Here is a 19,920-nt window from a genome sequence, read left to right as displayed (position 1 = left end):
GAGTTTGATGAGGTGCTATTGCAGGATTTTGAGTGACATTATCTGATTTATCTTTTTAAGAGATCACTGTAGCTACTGCTTCAGTTTGAGAAAGACTTGATGGGGATTTAAAGGTTTCCAAAGTATTTTGAATGAGTAGTAGCTTTTTGAGCTTGAGAATAAAGGGTCCCAGTTACAGGTCCATCTGAGAGAAAAATTAAAATCAGGTAGTATAAATTTGCCAAAAAAAGGAAAAGACTAAATGGTAGAAAACTAGTAAATGATGAATGATTAGGGGATTAAATGGGGATAATATTGATTTTAATAATGGTATGATTTTAAAAATTGAGTCATTGATTCTTAATATTTAATTGGTTATAATAGACTAGATAGTGTTTTAGGTATCATAAACAAATGCAGAATTCCCAAGCTATGCTGATCTACTTCAAGTTTTAAATGAAGAGCATAGGACTTCCGTGGTGGCACAGTGGTTAAGAATCCGCCTGCCAACACAGGGGACACGGGTTCAAGCCCTGGTCCAGAAGATTCCACCTGCCACAGAGCAACTAAGCCCGTGCACCACAACCGCTGAGCCTGCGCTCTGGAGCCCACGAGCCACAACTACTGAGCCCATGTGCCACAACTACGGAAGCCCACACACTGCAATGAAGAGTAGCCCTTGCTCGCCGCAGCTAGAGAAAGCCCACGTGCAGCAACGAAGACCCAACGCAGCCAAAAATAAATAAATTAAAATACCTTTTTAAATAAATAAATAATAAATGAGGAGCATATATGTAAGATGAAAATATAAAGAATAGGGCAGGCTATGATTTTTTTAACTGGACACAAAAAAGCACTGCCATTAATGGAATAATAATAAATTAGATTTCATTAAAGTTAAGAACTTACATTCATCAAAAGACAACATTAAGAGAATGAAATGTCACTGCACCCCCATTAAAATGGCTGAAGTTAAGAGGACTCGCAATCCCACTCTACGGGTGCATATAGAGCAACTGGAACTCCATTGCTGATGGGAGTATAAATTGGTATGACCACTTTGGGAAACTTTGCAGTATCTACTAAATCTGAACATATATACACCCTATGGAGGAATTCTGCTCCAGAAATGAGTACTTATGTCAGTTATATCTCAATAAAGCTGGGGGAAAAAACCAAAAACAATCCAAAAAGAAATGGGTACTTAGGTCCATCAAAAGACGCATACAGGAATTATTCATAGCAGCAACAGTGGAATGGTTAAATAAGTTGCTATGTATTTATGCAATGGAATACTTCATAGAATAAAAAACAATGAACTACATACAACAACAGGATGAATCTCAGAAACTTTATGTTAAGCAAAATATTAAGTCAGACAACAAGTTCAAAAACAGGCAGTACTAATCTAGATAGAGGTTGGACTAGTGATTACCTTTGGAAAGGGGATCAACTGGGAGGACTGGAGTGTTCTGCGTTTGTTCTGTATTTTATTCTTTACATTTTGTCAAGCTGAATACTTTGGATTTGTGCAAATTATGTAATTTAAAATGTAATTGGGGACTTCCCTGGCGGTCCAGTGGTTAAGACTCCGGGCTTCCAAAGTGGCGGGGCACAGGTTCAATCCCTGGTCGGGGAGCTAAGTTCCCACATGCTGTGTGGCACAGCCAAAAACTTAAAGAAAAAAAAAAAAGAAATTGATATTTAAAGGTAAAGAGCATAGACTTTTTAAAGGTTTTTTTGTTTTGTTTGTTTTTAGTTTCTTTCTTTCTTGGGTGTTTCCAGTAAATGAAGAGAGTAGACTGAAAGAAATTGGAAGTTGGAAGAATGCAGAAAGTATGAGAGAACAGAGAAAGAATTAGGAAAATGAGCAAGAGACAGGAGTCTTTAAGCATATAGATTGGTAGAAAGAACCAAGAAGAATGAAATAAGGGTTAGATACATAACAAGGTGAGAACCATGAAGGAAGATACTTTCTCTGCACTCTGCAAAGCTGGCACTATACACCATTCTTATTTCGTATATAGTAATCACTTGACCACAGTTTCGCAGCCTCTCTCTTCTTAGGGACTAAACTGAATTCTGACATGATTTCTTTTGGTATGCTAACTATCCCTGTCTCAAGTCCATCTTATTTCTGTGTGACACCTTCTCCAAAGTGAGCACCCTGGAGAGGCTTATAGGCTATTTAAGCAAAAAGAAGAAATTTATAATTAGTTTGAAAATTTTAGGTAAAGTACCAGACTAGATATTCAGCCAGAGTTAAAGTTCCCTGACTAGCTTTCTGCAGCTTTAAGAATTATATTACTTTCTTTCAACATTATCAATCTGTATTATATAGTTAGGGTGTTTTACTTCAAGTCTCCCATCGACATTTCTTTTGTATGCATATACTGAAATGATCTTATTTAATAAAAAAAGAACATCTCCTGTGTGGATTTTAAATTTCCCGTTATTAAATATTTATATTTTCAAAATGTCTTTATTTAATTGAGTGAGGTGCTTGGTGCCATTTCAAAATAACCTCAGGTGGTAGGTGTAATGACATATCAGAGATCTGACCTTTAGCATTTTAAGATTCTATTTGTCTGCATTTTCTTCTGCATTAATTTAGTCTTAATTTATATGCTGTTTCTCTGTATGACTTAATGAGTGGATGTATTTGGCATAAGATTCATTAACAAAAAGAAAATATATCTGAATACATATTATTTCTGTGCAGGTTGACTTGTGATTTTAACTTCATTTATATCTCAATTGTGACAAGTAGAAAATGCTGTGTATAAGGCTGATCAGTATTTGTACAAATCTCATTCATTCTCATTACGTGTTAGCCGAATAGACCCTGGATCTCCTAAACTGATGCCCATTCTCTTACTTCTCACTTCTTTGCAGTCAGCTTATTATATTCTTTTACTTACCTAGAGATACTTTATTCTCCAATTCTTTGCTATTCCTTTTAAAGAGAATTGAATGTAATATTTACACTGATATAATTAAATTAACATCCTGCAGCATCTTTTTGTATGCTTTGGTAGCAAAGATAATCATTTGTCTGGGTAGCTTTCAGCCTAGAAGCAGAGAAATGGATAATTATCAAGTATAATATTGTGATATAAAAATTATTTTTATTTACCCATTTAAGTTGTCTTTATTGATTTTTAGAAATGGGTATTTCTAACTGGAGATTTTTGTTAAATAGATTATTGGTCAGTCAGCCTACATATTCATGTTTAAATTATTTATTTTTATATTTTCTCAGTTTACACAAATCTTTATCCCAAGAAGAAAATCTGAAGGATCAGTTTAACCATACCCTTAGTACCTATGAAGAAGCTTTAAAAAATAGAGAGAATATTGTTTCCATCACTCAACAACAAAATGACGAACTAGCTACCCAACTGCAGCAAGCTCTGACAGATCGAGCAAACATGGAATTAGAGCTTCAGCACACCATAGAAGCCTCCCGAGCAGCCAATGACAAAGTTCAGAAGTAAGTAAAATGATCTTCCATTATTTCAAAAGCATGAAACAAAACAAAACAAAAGCACATTCTTTTGGCAACTAAATAATATATTATTTATTATTTATGCTGTTAATAGTTTAAGACAAAAGTGGATTGAGCCAAATGAACTTTTTTAGACGGCCTGTCATATCTATATTTGGGGTCAAAAAGTCATTTACTTGGGAATCATGGTTACTATTTAGGGCAAACCATTTTTATTGAATAAATTGATCTTCAGGAGTTCATGGAGGCCATACGATTAAAATCAGTTCATAGGTAATAGGTAATTAGCAAGGGGAAGAGACGGTCAAGTTACCAACTGTACTCATTTAGCTTCACAATAATCCTACTTGAGCTGAAATCATCTATGACCTTGCAATCTGAGACCTCTAGGCACATAGAATCCAGTACAGTGAAATTAATTTTCTGTTTTGTTCTTCTGAAGTATTCAATACAGCTTTTCACAGTACATGATTATATGTATTTTCAGTAATCTTTGCATTTTTATTATAATTTAAATAAAGCTGCATAATCAGTCAGTCCTTAATGATAGATAGCAAAATATTAACAAATAACTTATCAGACAAGGAAGTCACTTGTTAATTTATGGCACTTGAACACTGTAGCAGAATTTTCTAAAGCAGCTTTAATGTAATAGAACTTGTAATTTTAACTGAGCCCTTTTTTATGTATTGTTAACAGCATTACATCATTCACACACCTAATTGAATTCAATTTCTAAGACATACCTTCTTCCTTAACAATTTTTTTTTTCAGTTTTACAGTATGAAAAAGTAGTGGTAACTTCAAGGTTTCTTACTTCTCACTACTTTTTGTTTGAAAATAAGTCATCTCAAACATTTCCTCAACGTCCCTGAAATTATATCTTGATTACTAGCCCAAGATCAGGTAAATATGTAGTCAAGACTGTTTTAAAACAGATTAGGAATTAATCTTTACAGTATATGTACCTTGAAACTTATGAGTTATGGTGTTATATTTTTATAGGTTTAAAGATTAAGTTTATATTCAGTCAGAAACTGTATCTGATTATTCACAAAGTATATTAACATTCTAAGAACCCCAAGATAGATATTTAGGTGGATCTCATTTCATTGTAAATTACAAATCAGTAACTTTTGACAGTCAAGATCGGATTTAGCTCTATTTGCTTAAAGGATACAAATACTTAAAAATTTCAAAGTTTTCTTTACCTGTAATCCTTTAATTTCTATACATAACTAAAATTCCCTAAAACAGTGTTTCCCAGAGAGCAATTAGATTTCTAAAAAAATTTGGAAATGTCAACTTTTATTTTTTAGATCTCATCAGCTATTGTTATTATTTTTAAAAGAAATAACTTTGTACCCCAAGAAGTAGAAATAACATTTCTCAGATAACGCTTTAAATTAAATAAGTTTAACCTTTTGAAAAACTAACTATATTGTCCTTATTCTTCACGTTTAACAACAGACAAATCAAGACTTTTTAATGGAAATGGCACCAATCCATGGACAGAGTTTAAGTGCAACACTTATGTCATTTACAAGAGTTAAATGTTAAATTTTAATTTAAATGTTAAATCTTTTATTCTGATTTCTAGCAATCAGACCTAGATGAAATATTATCAGGCTTTCCGTTTCATATTTAATCCACTACATATCATCTTTAATTGCCCTCAAGTGTGCAGTGTATCTTCATTACCGTTAATGTGGGCATCAGCCTATTTTGTTGGATATAAGATGATAACCTTTCAGGAAGCCAACGTATAAGACTTTGTTAGATATTAGCAGGTATTAGTATTCTGTTAGGTATTAGTATTCTCCATATAATCTGAAATCACTATTACTAGCAATTATTTTTGAAGGTCCTTTGAAAATATGTCAGTATTCCAGGCAATAATTAAAATTTAAATTAAAAAGGTCCACATTTCCCCTTTTCCCTTCACAACCAAATTCCTTAAATAACTGATCTGTATTCACTACCTCTAGTTTTTCAATTTCCATTTGCTCTTCTACTAGTCAATACACTATGGCTAGCTCTTATACTAAATTGTTCTTCTTAAGATTACCAGTAATTTCCTAATTATTGAATACAATGGCCCATTCCTAATTATACTTTATCATAAAATTTATATATGAGCATGGTAAAATAAGTAAAGATGCTCATATATCTTCAACATGGTAATTTAAAAGCTCAGGCTCTGGATTCAGAATGCATAGGTATGTGAACTAGGACATTTTAAAACACTGCGTTGACGTGGGCAATAGTATGTGGACAATAATACACCTACTTCATGATGTTGTAAGAATTAGATGAGATAATACGTGTGATGCTTTTAGAACAATGCGTGTTGCATAGTCCCTCCTTCTCTTGTCATTTCACTCATACTGCACTATCTCATTCTTCAGAAGGGCACTACCTTTTCAGGACTAATGCATTTATATACGTTGGCCTCTCTCCTTGGAGCCTTTTGCCCTTCTCCTCATGAGAAACATATTCGTCCTATGAGATTCAGTGCAGTATAAAAGATAGAGACAAGCTTTGTGGTCAAGTCAGACAGACCTGTGTTTGAGTCCCTGCTTTCCCACCTATTTATTACCTGTGAGATTTAGGGCAAATTGCTTAACTCCTGGAAGCAAAAGTTTTTCAGTTAAAAAATTTGGACAGTTATATTGGCTTCACAGGGAGAGTTGATGTGACTTTCCTAGTCCTCAGCAGTTTCAGAACTGTCCTTGTTCCCTCACTGTTTCTTATCATTCACGTTCACTTTGCCATCAGTCCCTGTTGTTTGCTGCCTAAGTATCTCCTGATTCCCTCCACCTCTTCCCTTGTTAATTGCATTAATTCAGGCCTTAATCATTCCTCATGACTATTGAAATAATCATTCCTCTAGACTATTGAAATAATCATAAAATTAGTTTACCTGCCTCTAGCTCTCTCAAGTTTATCTTCCTCACCACCACCAGAGTTAATTTTTCTAAAACAGAAATCAGGTTATATTATTTCCCCATTTGAAATCTTTCAGGAACCCTTCAACCTCTACAAGTTAAAGTTTAAACAACTTAGCATGATATAGGAGGCCTATCACTGGCCTTCTGCCATTGTTCTAGTGGCATCTCCTCACATGCCCCCTACCACAGTATCTCTGCACATGCTATTTCTTCTTCTAAAAACGTATTTCCTCCCTTTTAGTACCTGGCCAGATTTTTGTTATTCCTTAAATTCTAGTCTAAATGTTACCCCTATGATGCTTCTTTATTTTTTCATTCTTCAATTCTTTTGTAATACTTAGTCCATACCTTTATTAGAGGTCTCAGTCATCTAGATGTTATAATTGCTTTGTATATCTACTCTAATCCCTGTAAAATCACTCATCATCGAGCTTTTCCAAGCCATAGAGAGTATTCTATTCCTCTTTGTATCCCCATTGCCTCCAAATACTTGCACAGATGCCTGCTGTAAAGTGGGTACTCTATAAATGCTTATGAACATATGAACTAGAACAATTTAGTAGTTTAATAGAATGACAGAATAAAATAAAAGCAGATCAGGTCAGGAATACACAGGAAAACTTCAGGTGTGCTCTAGACCCTAGATAAAGTTTTTTATCCCAGCCAAGTACCTAGAGCTCACAAGTTTCATAGAAGAGTATGGCACTGGCATCACCACTCCTTCCACTCTCCTCAGAGTTGGGATCTCTTACTTGCTAGTGATCAGCTTTTAACCCTTGTTCTAACCACCAACTTCCATCAAATTTAATTACATTTAAAAGACCTGAAATCTTCAGTAATAGGACAGAGAGATCATATACTATTTCTAATAATTGTAGAATTTTAAATTTATATTTTATTTCTTTGAGAGTCTAACATTTTTCTTGAATTTTTTAACCTATAGGAGTATACTTAGAAAGGAAAGTTGTACAGAATTACCATCCATAAACAAGCCAGTGTTTATAGCAGATAGTCACTTATAAAGTAAAATGTGGTAAATGCCAGACCTCACTGCCCCAAAATAGCCTCTTGGCCCAGGTATCATAAAGCCTAAAATTTCACCAATGGAAATCCATTCCTTCATGTTAAGCATTACTCTCCTTATGTACATCTCTTTAAAAAATGTGTATGTTTGTGGAAGAAGAGCACATAGTGATGTAGCTTTTTAGATGACTCTTTTGCCGATCCTGGATGCACTTGGTTTCAGAGAGTTATGTGGAGGCTAGAGAGCAGGTTAAGAGCACGAGAACTTTGTGAGAAAAACTTCTTTTAATAGTTTTGCCCAGACCATCCATAATCCTCATTTATTAAAGAGAAAGCTGACACACCAATCCAGTAAATGATGTTTTTTATCATAAGAGGTTATGAAATCTGATTCTTTGTGCTATACTTTTCCATCTGTCTTTCCATCTACAGATACACTTCTTCTGGCCTAGAGCAAGTTTCCCAAAGGAATTTTTAAATGTATTTTACTAAATTTAACATGTTTAAGCTATACATAGTTACTTAAAATGAAAGTGTTTACAACCAGACATATATGGTTAGAAGACCTCTCAAAGATCTAGGTTTTACAATGAAATAACTTTTATCACATATCATCTTAACTGTGGGCCAGATTTACACTGATACTATTCAAGTTCCCTCATAAAATATAACTATATAATAAATAGATTGGACTAAAAGATGTAAGAAAAAATTGTAAACTTTTAACAAATTTTCAAGAAAAAAAATTCATCAACTATTTAGAATTTTCTTTCTATGCTTTAAAAAAAATCAGTTACTTAACATTTGCACGTATTCTAATTTTTAATTGCATAATTAAAATTTCAAAGATCAGCATAAAACACTTCCTTTTGAAATATAGGGCATCCTGTGTCTTTTGAGTGGTATTGACAGAAAGAAAAGAAAAGAAAAGAACATGTAAAGCTAATAAAAAGTCTTTCCTGCCTGTTGGCCAAATACTGATTTCTATGAAGAAGTTGAGGTTACAAAGAAATCGTGAATTCTCAGCCTGGTTTCCCTGCTGATGAGTGAAAACTGTCTGTAGTTCTCTTCGAGGTATCAGGGGAGTCGCCATAGTGTCACACAAGGGTTCTTAGTGTAGAGCAAACATACTTTCCACAAACTCAGCTGCTTAATCTGTTTGCAGGTTGAATTATAAAACAGGGTAGACGACTCTGGGTGCTGGGAAGGGGAACAGAGCATTTCCACAGTTTCTTGACTTTAAAAAAAAAAAAAAAAAAAGCCTACTATTCTTTTTTTTTTTTTTTAAAGCCTACATTTTTCATCAAAAGACTTTACTAAACTTTGTAGTTTTGTTGCTATTTCTAGAATCTGATATTAACCATAATGGTTAATAATTAGTAAAATAATTGTGCTAAAATAGTTTTACATAGTTTAATATGAAAAGCATCAGTGAATTTTGTATATAATTACATTATGTTTTCATTAAAATTGTTCTGCTTCTTGCCAACTTTATCTTGATATTTTTCCTCTAAATTCTTGGTTGGACTACAAGTTGCAGAGCAGTGCTAGATGTATCTGAACACTTTGTAAATACTTGTTGATTGAATCAAGGAATGCATTTCATAAATTCTCAGCGCAAGGTTTAAATCAATATTTAATACAATGTTGAAAGTTGACTTGGATTTATTAGTATTATTAGTAAATGAGAGGATTTAAAATTTTTCTGGAAATTTCTTCAATCTTTTTTATGTTTGAGATTCAAAAAGCTCTGTGAAATATGATACATACCTCAGCAAATAATAAATCAAATAGTTAATTTATTTGTTCTAGTTTATGTACAGTTGAACACCCCAGTCAGCTTTGGAAGGCACCTTCTAAATCTAGATCTAATTAGATACAGCTTTATTGTCATTTATATATGGAAGATGGACTCAGATTCCTCCTAAACAATTGTCGTAAAACGTAAAGCCTCTAGCATGCTTAATTTTTATTCTTGAACATGATATGTTTTTTAAGAATTTAATGTTCTGGGTTTTTAATCATAACACATGTTTTTAAATTAAATACATATTTAACTTATGAAATACAAGTCTTGTTGTACTCTATCAAACAAGTATGTATTTTATAAAAAATTTAATTCCATTATATATTTGTATAGTGGATCACCTTTCTTATCCATTGAGTACATAAAGTAGGTTTTCTTAGAGCTGCTTTTATTATATACAGAGATACCTACCATGTTTGATAGGTGATATAATTATATTCATTTCTTTATAAAAACTAAAGAATTGAGGCTTATACCTTGATCTTCAAGGAATGTCTCACTTTGACGTGAAAAAGAAACATAGTTTTAATTGTCTAGCTCATTTCTTTCTACCAGGGAAGAATTAATGTGGGATTATTAAAATTGAGAAGTTCCAATGAAGTGGAAAGTGAAGGATCCAGGCTAAAGAAGAAAAGGGATTCTTTAAACCTAAGTATCTGCACTGTCCCTGATTAGTTCCCTTTTATAGTTAATTTTATGGAGTGAATCATAAAAAGCATGAAAGTAGGGACTAAAAAGTTAAATTACAACATGGCTTCTTACATTTGATTTGCTTCTTCATTTCAGAATCTTTCTTCCAATAGGTGATCTAGAGTTGGGCTAGTACACATTTCAGCCTACTAAGGTAGAGAAAACATGTTTCAGATGATCACTATGGAGAGGAATGAGAGAAAAAGAACAAAAGGGTTAAATAAGAGAGAGAGTCATACAGTTTTCGTTTAAGACTAAATAAAATGCAGGAATTTTTGTTGTTTTTCATTAATCGCAGTGTTACAGTAATTGAAAGTCAGAGATAAGAATTCCTATTATTTTAGGGAAATTATAGGACCCACTTAACAATGATCAAGTACACTTTAACTGAAACTGGACAGGCTGAAAAAAATACGACAGGAGTTCTTATACTGCAGAGGCATTCTAATGTGATTTTCACACGTGTATATGAAATGTAAGTTCCTTAGAGGGGTCATGTGCTCTAACCAGTACCCTTTTCCTTGCTTCTGTTCTTAGCTCCAGTTAAAAGCCTTCTTAACTGTTTAAACCTTGCTTCCAGGGTACTTCTGTGAAGACAGGAGAACCATCTTACCTGAGAATAGTTTTAGAATTGATAAAAATAAGATATATAAAGTGATTTGAACTTCCTAGGAAAGGTAACAAATAACACTAACCACTAGTGTACTTTAGAATACTTCCGTTGTAGTAAAGGAAAAAAGGAAGCTATTGTAGAAATTAGATTTTTAGACGTTTTCATCATCCCTGCCTGGATGTTGCTCAGCCTCATCGATAACTCACTGGGAACATCCTCTTCTGCTTTCTCTATTCTTAAACACACAGCTGAGTGGATATAATGTATCTATCTGTTGATATAGAAAATGTCTGCATATTTATATAAATCAGGGTCTGAGTTTTTTTTAATAAATTGTCAGTATTCTCATCTAAAATCTGATGTACACTTCCTTACTAGGTATAGGTTTTATTCCCAAAATATAATTGAAAAATCTAAATTGAACCCAAGAGCAAGTAGAAATATAAATTTTACTTGGATTCTAAGACTCCATGTTTGATTATTTCTCCCCATTATTCCATGTTTGACTGTATCCCCCCACTAAGGGATTTTTCCCAAATGCACATTTGGCCCTCTAAGTATAGAATGAAAGAATCTTGTTTATTTCAGGCTAACTCTGTCTGATAGTGACATCATAAACAGTGTCCACACATAAACTTCATTCTTGATCATTTACATTTAAAGAGAAAAAAATCATTCTATAGCAATATGAATGATTAAATCCATTCATATATAGCTTAAATCCATCTTCTTTCTTTCTTATATTGTTATATATTCCTGAACAACTCAACAGAAACAGTTTTTTTCCTTCAGTTCTTAACCTAAGTATAAAGAAAAGAATAGTTTTGCTACTACAGATTATTACTTCATCAGGTGTTTCTATAGAAAGACTAACTAAAAGTGAAAACTAAAAATAGTAAATAGTATTTTGGAACTCTCTGAACTTAAGTAATTTTAATTTTTTAAATTGCTCTGGCATTTATAGCATACAAACGAATAGTTCTTGGGACATCATCATCATTTGACTTTTTCCTTCACATACAACAGTATCCTAAAAGCATAATGAAAGCATATGTTCTTTCTCTTTATGTTACCACTTGACAAGCTACATAATGGTAAAAATAACATATAAACATATTTAAAATCTTGAAACATCTTCTTCCTTAATTTAAACTAAAAAAAATCTGCCTTCTGAACTATGTGTATTTCACATCAGTCTTCCAAGAAGTTCTCTACTACTGACTATAGGGCCTAATCGTTCCCAGAATGATGGGAGTAGCACAGTTCAAGAACAAGAATGAATCTCTGTATAATCACACCACAATGTGAGGTGACCCTAAGACAGAGAACTGACCAGATACACATATGGGTTTTAAGAAGACTTTCTGATGCTCTTTTTAACACAGCTGTGAGAAGAATGTGGCTAAGGCCCAATAGTCATTCTTGAGTAGAGCCGGCAAAGGAAACCATGAGGAGAAGAGAATTTAACACATGGGTGTAAGAGAGTACGGCTTCATTGATGCGATCTGAGGGGAATGCCTAATGACTGAAAGAATCAAACTTGGCAATGAAAACACAAAGCTCTTTTCATCAATTCAAACGCAGACTCTAAAGCTGCAGATGGTCACCTCCAGCCTTGTCTATTCAGTGTGAGGTTTTATAAAATGGCACTTTGGTGAATACTAATAGATCAAAACAAAGATTTAATAACGTAAAGATGTGGTGTTCATTTTTAAATGAGTATACAGGTCAGTGTCTCAGAAAAGGATAAAAAGAGTACCTTTTATATGTGGGTCTAAAGTCTTTTCGTTATTTTTCAACTTCAAAAATAAATGACAAGCCTACAGATTGTGTTTTATGGAAAGCAGTTTACATTATGAAAAAGAGACCAAAATCAGAGTTTATATTTACACTCATTGATTTCACAGCTTTTGTTTGAGGACTCTCAATTTATAACATCTGTTAATGTTTTCGTGAAGCTCACTTGATAGGACAAATATATGTTGCCATTCTCAAAGATGAATCAATCTAATTAAAAATTTAGGCCAAAATATTTTATACTTGGAATAGAATTTTTGTCTTGCCTTTTTAGAAAATGCAAAGACACATTGTTTAGTACAAAGGAAGCCTTTGAGCTTCAATGCAGTCTTGAAATTACATTTTTGGTACTTTGCATTTGATTTTCTAAGATTTTATAAATTCATACTAATTGTATATATATTCAAAAGTAATTCATTATATTCAACTTGTTATTTATGCTTACATAACTGAATCTTACTTTAAATTAAAATATGGGGCATTTTTCCAGAATAAATTTTATTATTAGACTTGGATAGCACTTTATAGTTTGTAAAATTCTTGAGCTAAACCCAAATAAATTAAACTTTATTTTCCAAAATAAGCTTAAAATATGAACATGACTTATTAATAGCTTTCATATTTCTACTATATGTGAAGTAAGTATAATGAATGTCTGTATTCCTAATACTTTAATAAGTGACACAAACATATAATAAAATACTAGAATTGATAGTTAAAAAGGAGGCAACTTAGTATCTAATAGAAATACCAGTAAACTAACAGACCCTTGCCTGTCATTAACTGGGTGTGTACAAGTTATTAACTTGTGTTTCTTCTCAGTTTCCTCATCTAGAAGATGGAGCTGATAGACTTGCCCTATCTACTTCAAAGCATGGCTGTGCAGATCAAACAAGATGCAAGTGCATAAAAGTGCTTTGAAAAATATAATACACTCTATAAATGCAAGCCATTGACTGAAGAATATCTTCTACTTGTAATATACACTTTAGAGAAAACGTTATAATTACCTCTTTGGAACCAGAAATAGTAAGTTAGAAAAATAATATTTTAGCCTCAGAGACATAATGTAAATGTCATGTAACTTTGGAAAAAGTGATTCTCCACATAGATCTTGGAAACTGGAAGTAAAGAGGATTCTGTGCATTCTCACACATTACTAGTGAGAATGCAAAATGGTAAAAACCCCTATGGAGGAGAATTTGATGGTATCTAACAAAATTACATTTATCCTTTGACTAAAGAAAATCACTTTTAGGAATCCCTCCTGAATATATACCTCCTGAATATGAAACAATGTAAGAATTACAGTATTACTTTTAATAGCAAACAGAAACAACCCAAATAGCAGAGTAGCTGAATAAACTATGGCAAATATTCACGTAGCGTGATATGATGCAACTGTAAAAAAAAAAAAAAAAAAAAACAGTAAGGAAGATGTCTGTAAACTAATACTGATTGACATATCGCTAACTGAAAAAAATCAAGTATTTATAATATGCTATCTTTTATGTGAGAAATAAGAATAAAAGGAACAGGAAGGATAAACCAGAAACTAATGAAAATAGTTACCTTTGGAGATAGATGGGAAAGAGATGCAGGCATAGGATGGGAATGCAACTTTTCTAACTGCCTTTTTGTATAGTTTTGACTTTTGAACCATGTATATGTTTTAAATATTCAGAAATTAAAATCAAATGAAAAAGATAAAAAAAGCAAACTCTGAAAGTGAATACAAATAGAAGTCAATGTACCTAACTATATGAGATTGGTTAGATTCTTATAGAGAGAAAATAATTAACTCAAATATCTTTTGACTATCAGACTGAATATACATCATTAGTGGCATATATTCTAAGAACAAAAAGAAATGCAAAGTAATCTTAAACTTTGCTAAGTATATTCATACTTAGTTGTACTACTGATTATTAAAATTTTGAAACTATTTTCTATATATTGTTGGATTGAGGAAATATGTAAATAAATATTAGGAGCCAAGATTTTCACTGTAAAATAGATGGCATTAGAAAAAAGCAACTGTAATATTCAATTTGAATTGAAACTATCAATATGAATTCATGCTTTCAAAAATGTATATTTTTCCTTAGCTCTATTCATTGAAAAGGCCTTAGAAGGAAGGGATACACCTAACACCCAGATTTTAGTTTCTGAATACATTTCCTATTAAAGGGTACCAAAGCTCCTAGGTTTGGAGCATGGAAACTACAGTGAGTCTAGATTATCATTTTGTGCCAGAAAGCAAGAAAGTACTCAGAGACTAATAGAGTCATGTAGAAAGGGCACAGGAGCAGCTTGACAACGTTCCCATAGACCAAATTTGGGATAATGTATGCTTCAAAAGAAGAACTGTATTTGACTATAGAATCCTTAATTGTTACATCTAGGGTTTATAAAGATCCTTTAAAAAAAAAAGATGGAAGATGGAAAGGAAGAATCTCTTTTGTAAAGGAGAACGGCAGTTAACAAGTACAGATAGAATAATAGAATTAGAAAATCACCACCTTGTAACCCCCACTGTAATTAATTCAAGCAAAGACCATTCATCAGCCATGTAATGAGTTAAAAGAAGCTACTTTGGCACTAAAGTCAGTCAGTCTAGTTTGGGGAAACTTGCTTAGCATATACCAGAGAGTTCAGAGCTTAAAAATCAGAGAGGGCTTAGACATGGGGATTTAAGATGTCAGGTGCCTTCAAACAATATTTAGGGATTTATTATTAAAATTTACTTTAGAAATTTTTCTTACTCAAATATTCTGTGCTTATGTAAATGATAGAAGATAGACCTAAATCATTCAACCTTTTATCAAAATTCATCTTTTAAAGAAACTCACTATAATGTAAAGAAGTTTTGCCTTAGAGATTTTATCAATATTAGACTAGGGTACTGATCCTTTATTTAAATTTTGATATTTTGTTTATCATGGAGTTTTTGTGTTAATTTTGATTTTTTTTTTGAATATTGCATTTAAATATTTATCCTGATAATGAGATTTTTTACACCTCTTTAAATTGTTCATCTGAATTGAGTGCCCCATTCACCTACCCTAGATGTAGCGCTGAATACTCTATAGAATATGAAAAAGACACTCTAAGAGGGCACTTCTAGTTTACCCTCATTCAAAAGTAAGAACAACTTTACTGAGTTACCCTAGTGTGTATGATTTATACTGAATGGTGTTTCATGTTCAGAAATGTTAGTCATATAATGGAGCTGAACAACTGTGGTTCTTCCCATCCTATGGGAATTGACCAGGTTTTTAATTATATACTGTCCAGAAAATCTACCACTGTCTGAATTTCTGTTTCTTACTTTATGGTCATTACCTGCACCAGTTTTATCAATTGTTGCTTTGTCTTTATTTCAATCATCTGAGTAGCTGGGTTATTGTATCTATCTACAGTAGGATCGTGATTGTATTCTAGACCCTAAGTGTTGATTTCAGTTTGAAAATATATGGTATTTATGAATCAAAGATAAATCAGATAGAGAAAATTACTGTGATGATTCCAGCTTAATAAGTTGAATATTACTTTTACTTTGTAGGCCCCTGGCTTAGTCTCAAGTTTGAAGGTTCATTGATATATTATCTCTACTAGTCTCCCAAAGGATGTTGCCAGTCTTTTGAATTAAACTTGAATAAGGTTGATTTGTATTCCCTGTTAATCAAAATTTGATATGTTGACATTAGAAAATTTCATTCAGTGCTAATTATATATGACTTTTATGAAAGTTAGGAAGAAAAGAATCCTACATTTTAAAGTTTAGTATCAGCCTAAAGCCCTATGAAAACAATAGTGAGTAGCTTAATAAGCCATCTTAATAAGATACCTTAATAAAACTAACCAGTTATTCTAGCTTGCTGCATTTCACTTGGCAGTATAAAAATCAGTGACTTACTTCCTCCATCATTAATTGAAACTTTTCTGGGTTTAAAATGATCAAAAACCTCAGCAATGTTATAGCAACGTTTCCGAACCTTTCTTGACTCTTAATTCCCTTTAATAGTAATACATATTCTCTAGGCAGAGTTTTAAGTATCCTTCTTGCATTGTTGTAAGATAAAGAAGTTAATTTGCATTGATTGTTTTATAAGTTTTATTTTAAGTACAGTCTTTAGTATTCATATGTAACATCATATGATGTTTGAAATACATATAAGGAAGTATTAATAGATTAAAATTTAGTAATGTATTATGGCATTAAATAACTGCTTATGAGATGATATTGGGAATTCTTAACATTTTACTTTTAAAATGAAATAATAGTGGTTTTTTAGCCTACATTTGCTAGAATATTTCCACGAATAGCACATTATGAGTGTTTTTGGTGCTTACTCCAATGTATGTAAAACTAAATTTAATATTATTATTATTATTCCAGTGTTTTCTCTCTCTAACTTTGTTTTTTAAGTAACAGCTACTAAATAAGTAATATGAATAGTCTGATAGAATGAACACAACATAGAGATCTGGTGAAGAGAATCTTGAGGTGAATTTATGGATTTATTTTGATGCTCCTCATTTGTAATTGAAATTCAGTCTACTTTCTGCTTCCTCTGAGTATTTCAGTGGTCCATTAGAGGTAGAAATTAAACAATTTACAGCTAAAAAGAAAAAAAAGTTGCTCAAAACAACGTGTTGACCAGCTATGTTCAGCTATATGATAAATCAACTGAGGGATTGAGTCATGAACATTCTATGCTGATCTTTGCTGAACCTTCATTTTGCTCATTCATGTGCACTCAGAAGACCTCAAACTAGTCCATTTTAAAAGGCTATATAAATTAATTTAATTAAAGGCAAAAATGTTTAATAATAATTTTTGCTTTGGCTTCAAAAATAGAACTCAGAACACTACTCATTAGCAACATTATCACCTTCAGCAGCTACATGATCTGTGAATTTTTAAAGTGCAAAATTTTTTAAAATGATCCTTTAGAGAATTTCATTACAAGTTTTACACACCCACTTTACTCTTTCATCAATTTAAACACATTTTTATATTGTTTAAAAAAATTTATTTCCTCAAAAGCATATTTTAAAATAATTTCATCATTTATTAAGCAGCCCCCCCAACAAGTACATATTAAAGTTGAGTAAGTTATCTGAATTAGTTAAATTAGGATATAAGTTATTGAAAGGAATCATTTGCTGGAAAAACGTATGTATTACAGCATATTAGATAAATGTTAATGGTTTTTAGAAGCAACCTAAGTGTCCATCGACAGATGAATGGATAAAGAGGTGGATGGATAAAGAGGTGGATGGACCTAGAGTCTGTCATACAGAGTGAAGTAAGTCAGAAAGAGAAAAACAAATACCATATGCTAACACATATATATGGAATCTAAAAAAAACAATGTTTCTCATGAACCTAGGGGCAGGACAGGAATAAAGGCGCAGGCGTAGAGAATGGACATGAAGACACAGGGAGGGGGAAGGGTAAGCTGGGACGAAGTGAGAGAGTAGCATTGGCATATACACACAACCAAATGTAAAATAGATAGCTAGTGGGAAGCAGCTGCATCGCACGGGGACATCAGCTCGGTACTTTGTGACCACCTAGAGGGGTAGGATAAGGAGGGTGGGAGGGAGACGCAAGATGGAGGGTATATGGGTATATACGTATGCATATAGCTGATTCACTTCGTTATACAGCAGAAACTAACACAACATTGTAAAGCAATTATACTCCAATAAAGATGTTAAATAAATAAACAAATAAATAAATGTTAATGGTTTCCTTACATATCTTCAAATAAAAAAATATTTTTTAAAAAACGAAATTTAATAGTTTATTATAGAATAATTGACTATAGGCTTTAAGATGCTTAATAAATATTCCTTTCATTATGAGCAAAGTGTACAACTCTAAGACCTGATTTTCTTTGTTAGGGGACTTACTAAATATTAGTCTTTACTAGTCCAGTTTTATGTATTTATCATTTATGCCAACACTCTGATTTTGCTCTAAAGTATTCTACAACTTGCTATTATATGATACTAGCCCCAGAGCTAACTTTTTCGGTCTACTGAGTATGCTTAGTATATTCTATAACTAATAAATCAATAAAATCTTGTAATGTACAAAATCCTATCTCTATGAAGCAATAATAAGCAAACTATAAGTGAATGCATGAGTCCAAAAAAGGTATGTTTTGATTATATTGACTCTGAGAACATTTGACTTTAACAGTATGCATCATGTATTGTGTGGTATAAATTGGTTGTAGTACTGTTCATAACTTTTGAATAGTAGATCCAATGAATACTAAAACAATAAAAATATTTATATCATGGGAATACATTTTAAGTAATTATTCTGAAGAGCTACATGTTAGTGGTATCTTTGAGCAAATTAATAAATCATATTTCTTGCTTAGAGAGTGAAACTGGAACCTGCTAATAAAATTTTTATCTTTAGTCATTGAATTTTATATTGGTTTCATACATTTTCTATATCATATTATAATAGAAGCAAAAATGCATTAAAAACTTTCAAATACATTTAAGTAACAATTTAACACAATAAACTCTACATTGATTAAGTAAATGTGTTTAGAAGGTAATAAAATGAATGCATCAAAGAAGTTCCTTTACAATCATGTTGTCTTGCTCATTTTAAAATAATTCCTGCTTAATGTAACGTTTCATTACTTGTTAAAATTTTGCCAAGTCTTAAATAGCTAACCTATCTGGCTGCCTAATTCTTTAATGAAACTGTACTTTCATGATAAAACATAGCTTTGATACTCTTTTCCTGATAGATTTTGTCACTTTCAGAAATAGCCGCTTTGACAACTAGAAAGTGGTTGTTTGTATTTATAATTGGTTGATGTAGATATCCTAATTAGTTATTGTAAAGTGAAAAAGTAAGTATAAATCATTACATTTGGGTTGATTGAGGAAGTAAATAGCCATGCCAATATAAATATTAGAATTTTTTCAGATCTCAAAAATGAATGTATTTCATTCTAAATAAAAAAGGTGAAAGAGAAAGTTTCTTAATGGATGAAAGTCCATAATTTAAATATTTTACCAATTATAATAAGCAGGATCTTGAACAATTGTATTCATGACTTTATCCAACAAATATTTTTAAAACATGTGCAGTGTCAGGCACAGGTGAACAAAATCAAACTCTACCTTGATTTCATGAAGCAAACCTTCGTTCAGGAGAGATAAGTATTAAATATTCATACAAATAAGTATGTAACTACAATTTGTCCTTAACATGATGAGGGAAAATTCTCTACAAACTGTAAGAGAATATAACAGATTGAATTCAGATTTGTGTTAAAGGGATGAGGTTTTTACTAAGCTGTGGCCAGAAGTATAAATAGGAATCAGCCAGGGGAAAAACACCTTTCATGTGGAAACCACAGCAAAGAACTTGGCACATGGGAGAAACTGAAGGAAGATCTTTGTGGCCAGAGGGCAGCTTGGAACAAAAAAGGAGGATGGAGTAGTATGCAGAGTCAGATCTTGAAGAACATTGTAACCCTTGTCAAGGTTTTTTGTCTGTTAGTTT

At 32.2% G+C, this 19,920-nt stretch overlaps 1 protein-coding gene across 15 annotated transcripts in view; it reads left to right on the top strand.

Annotated features, from left to right (window-relative positions):
* The window catches only part of MIPOL1 (mirror-image polydactyly 1), a 336,357-nt gene that overhangs the window by 258,792 nt on the left and 57,645 nt on the right, over positions 1-19,920 (top strand). For 14 of the 15 annotated variants that reach the window (XM_082452167.1, XM_082452168.1, XM_082452166.1 and 11 more), the window contains one exon: positions 3,242-3,472. In XM_082452167.1, coding sequence (XP_082308293.1) covers positions 3,242-3,472 — 231 coding nt within the window. Of the gene's footprint in view, positions 1-3,241; positions 3,473-4,261; positions 4,394-19,920 lie in introns of all 15 variants that reach the window. The other variant, XR_014261134.1, reaches the window with a different exon arrangement.

This window comes from Balaenoptera physalus, assembly GCF_965194825.1.
Source record: "Balaenoptera physalus genome assembly, chromosome: 2".
Lineage (NCBI taxonomy): Eukaryota > Metazoa > Chordata > Mammalia > Artiodactyla > Balaenopteridae > Balaenoptera > Balaenoptera physalus.
Note: the sequence above shows the minus strand (reverse complement) of the source record. Positions and strands in the feature narration are given on the sequence as shown.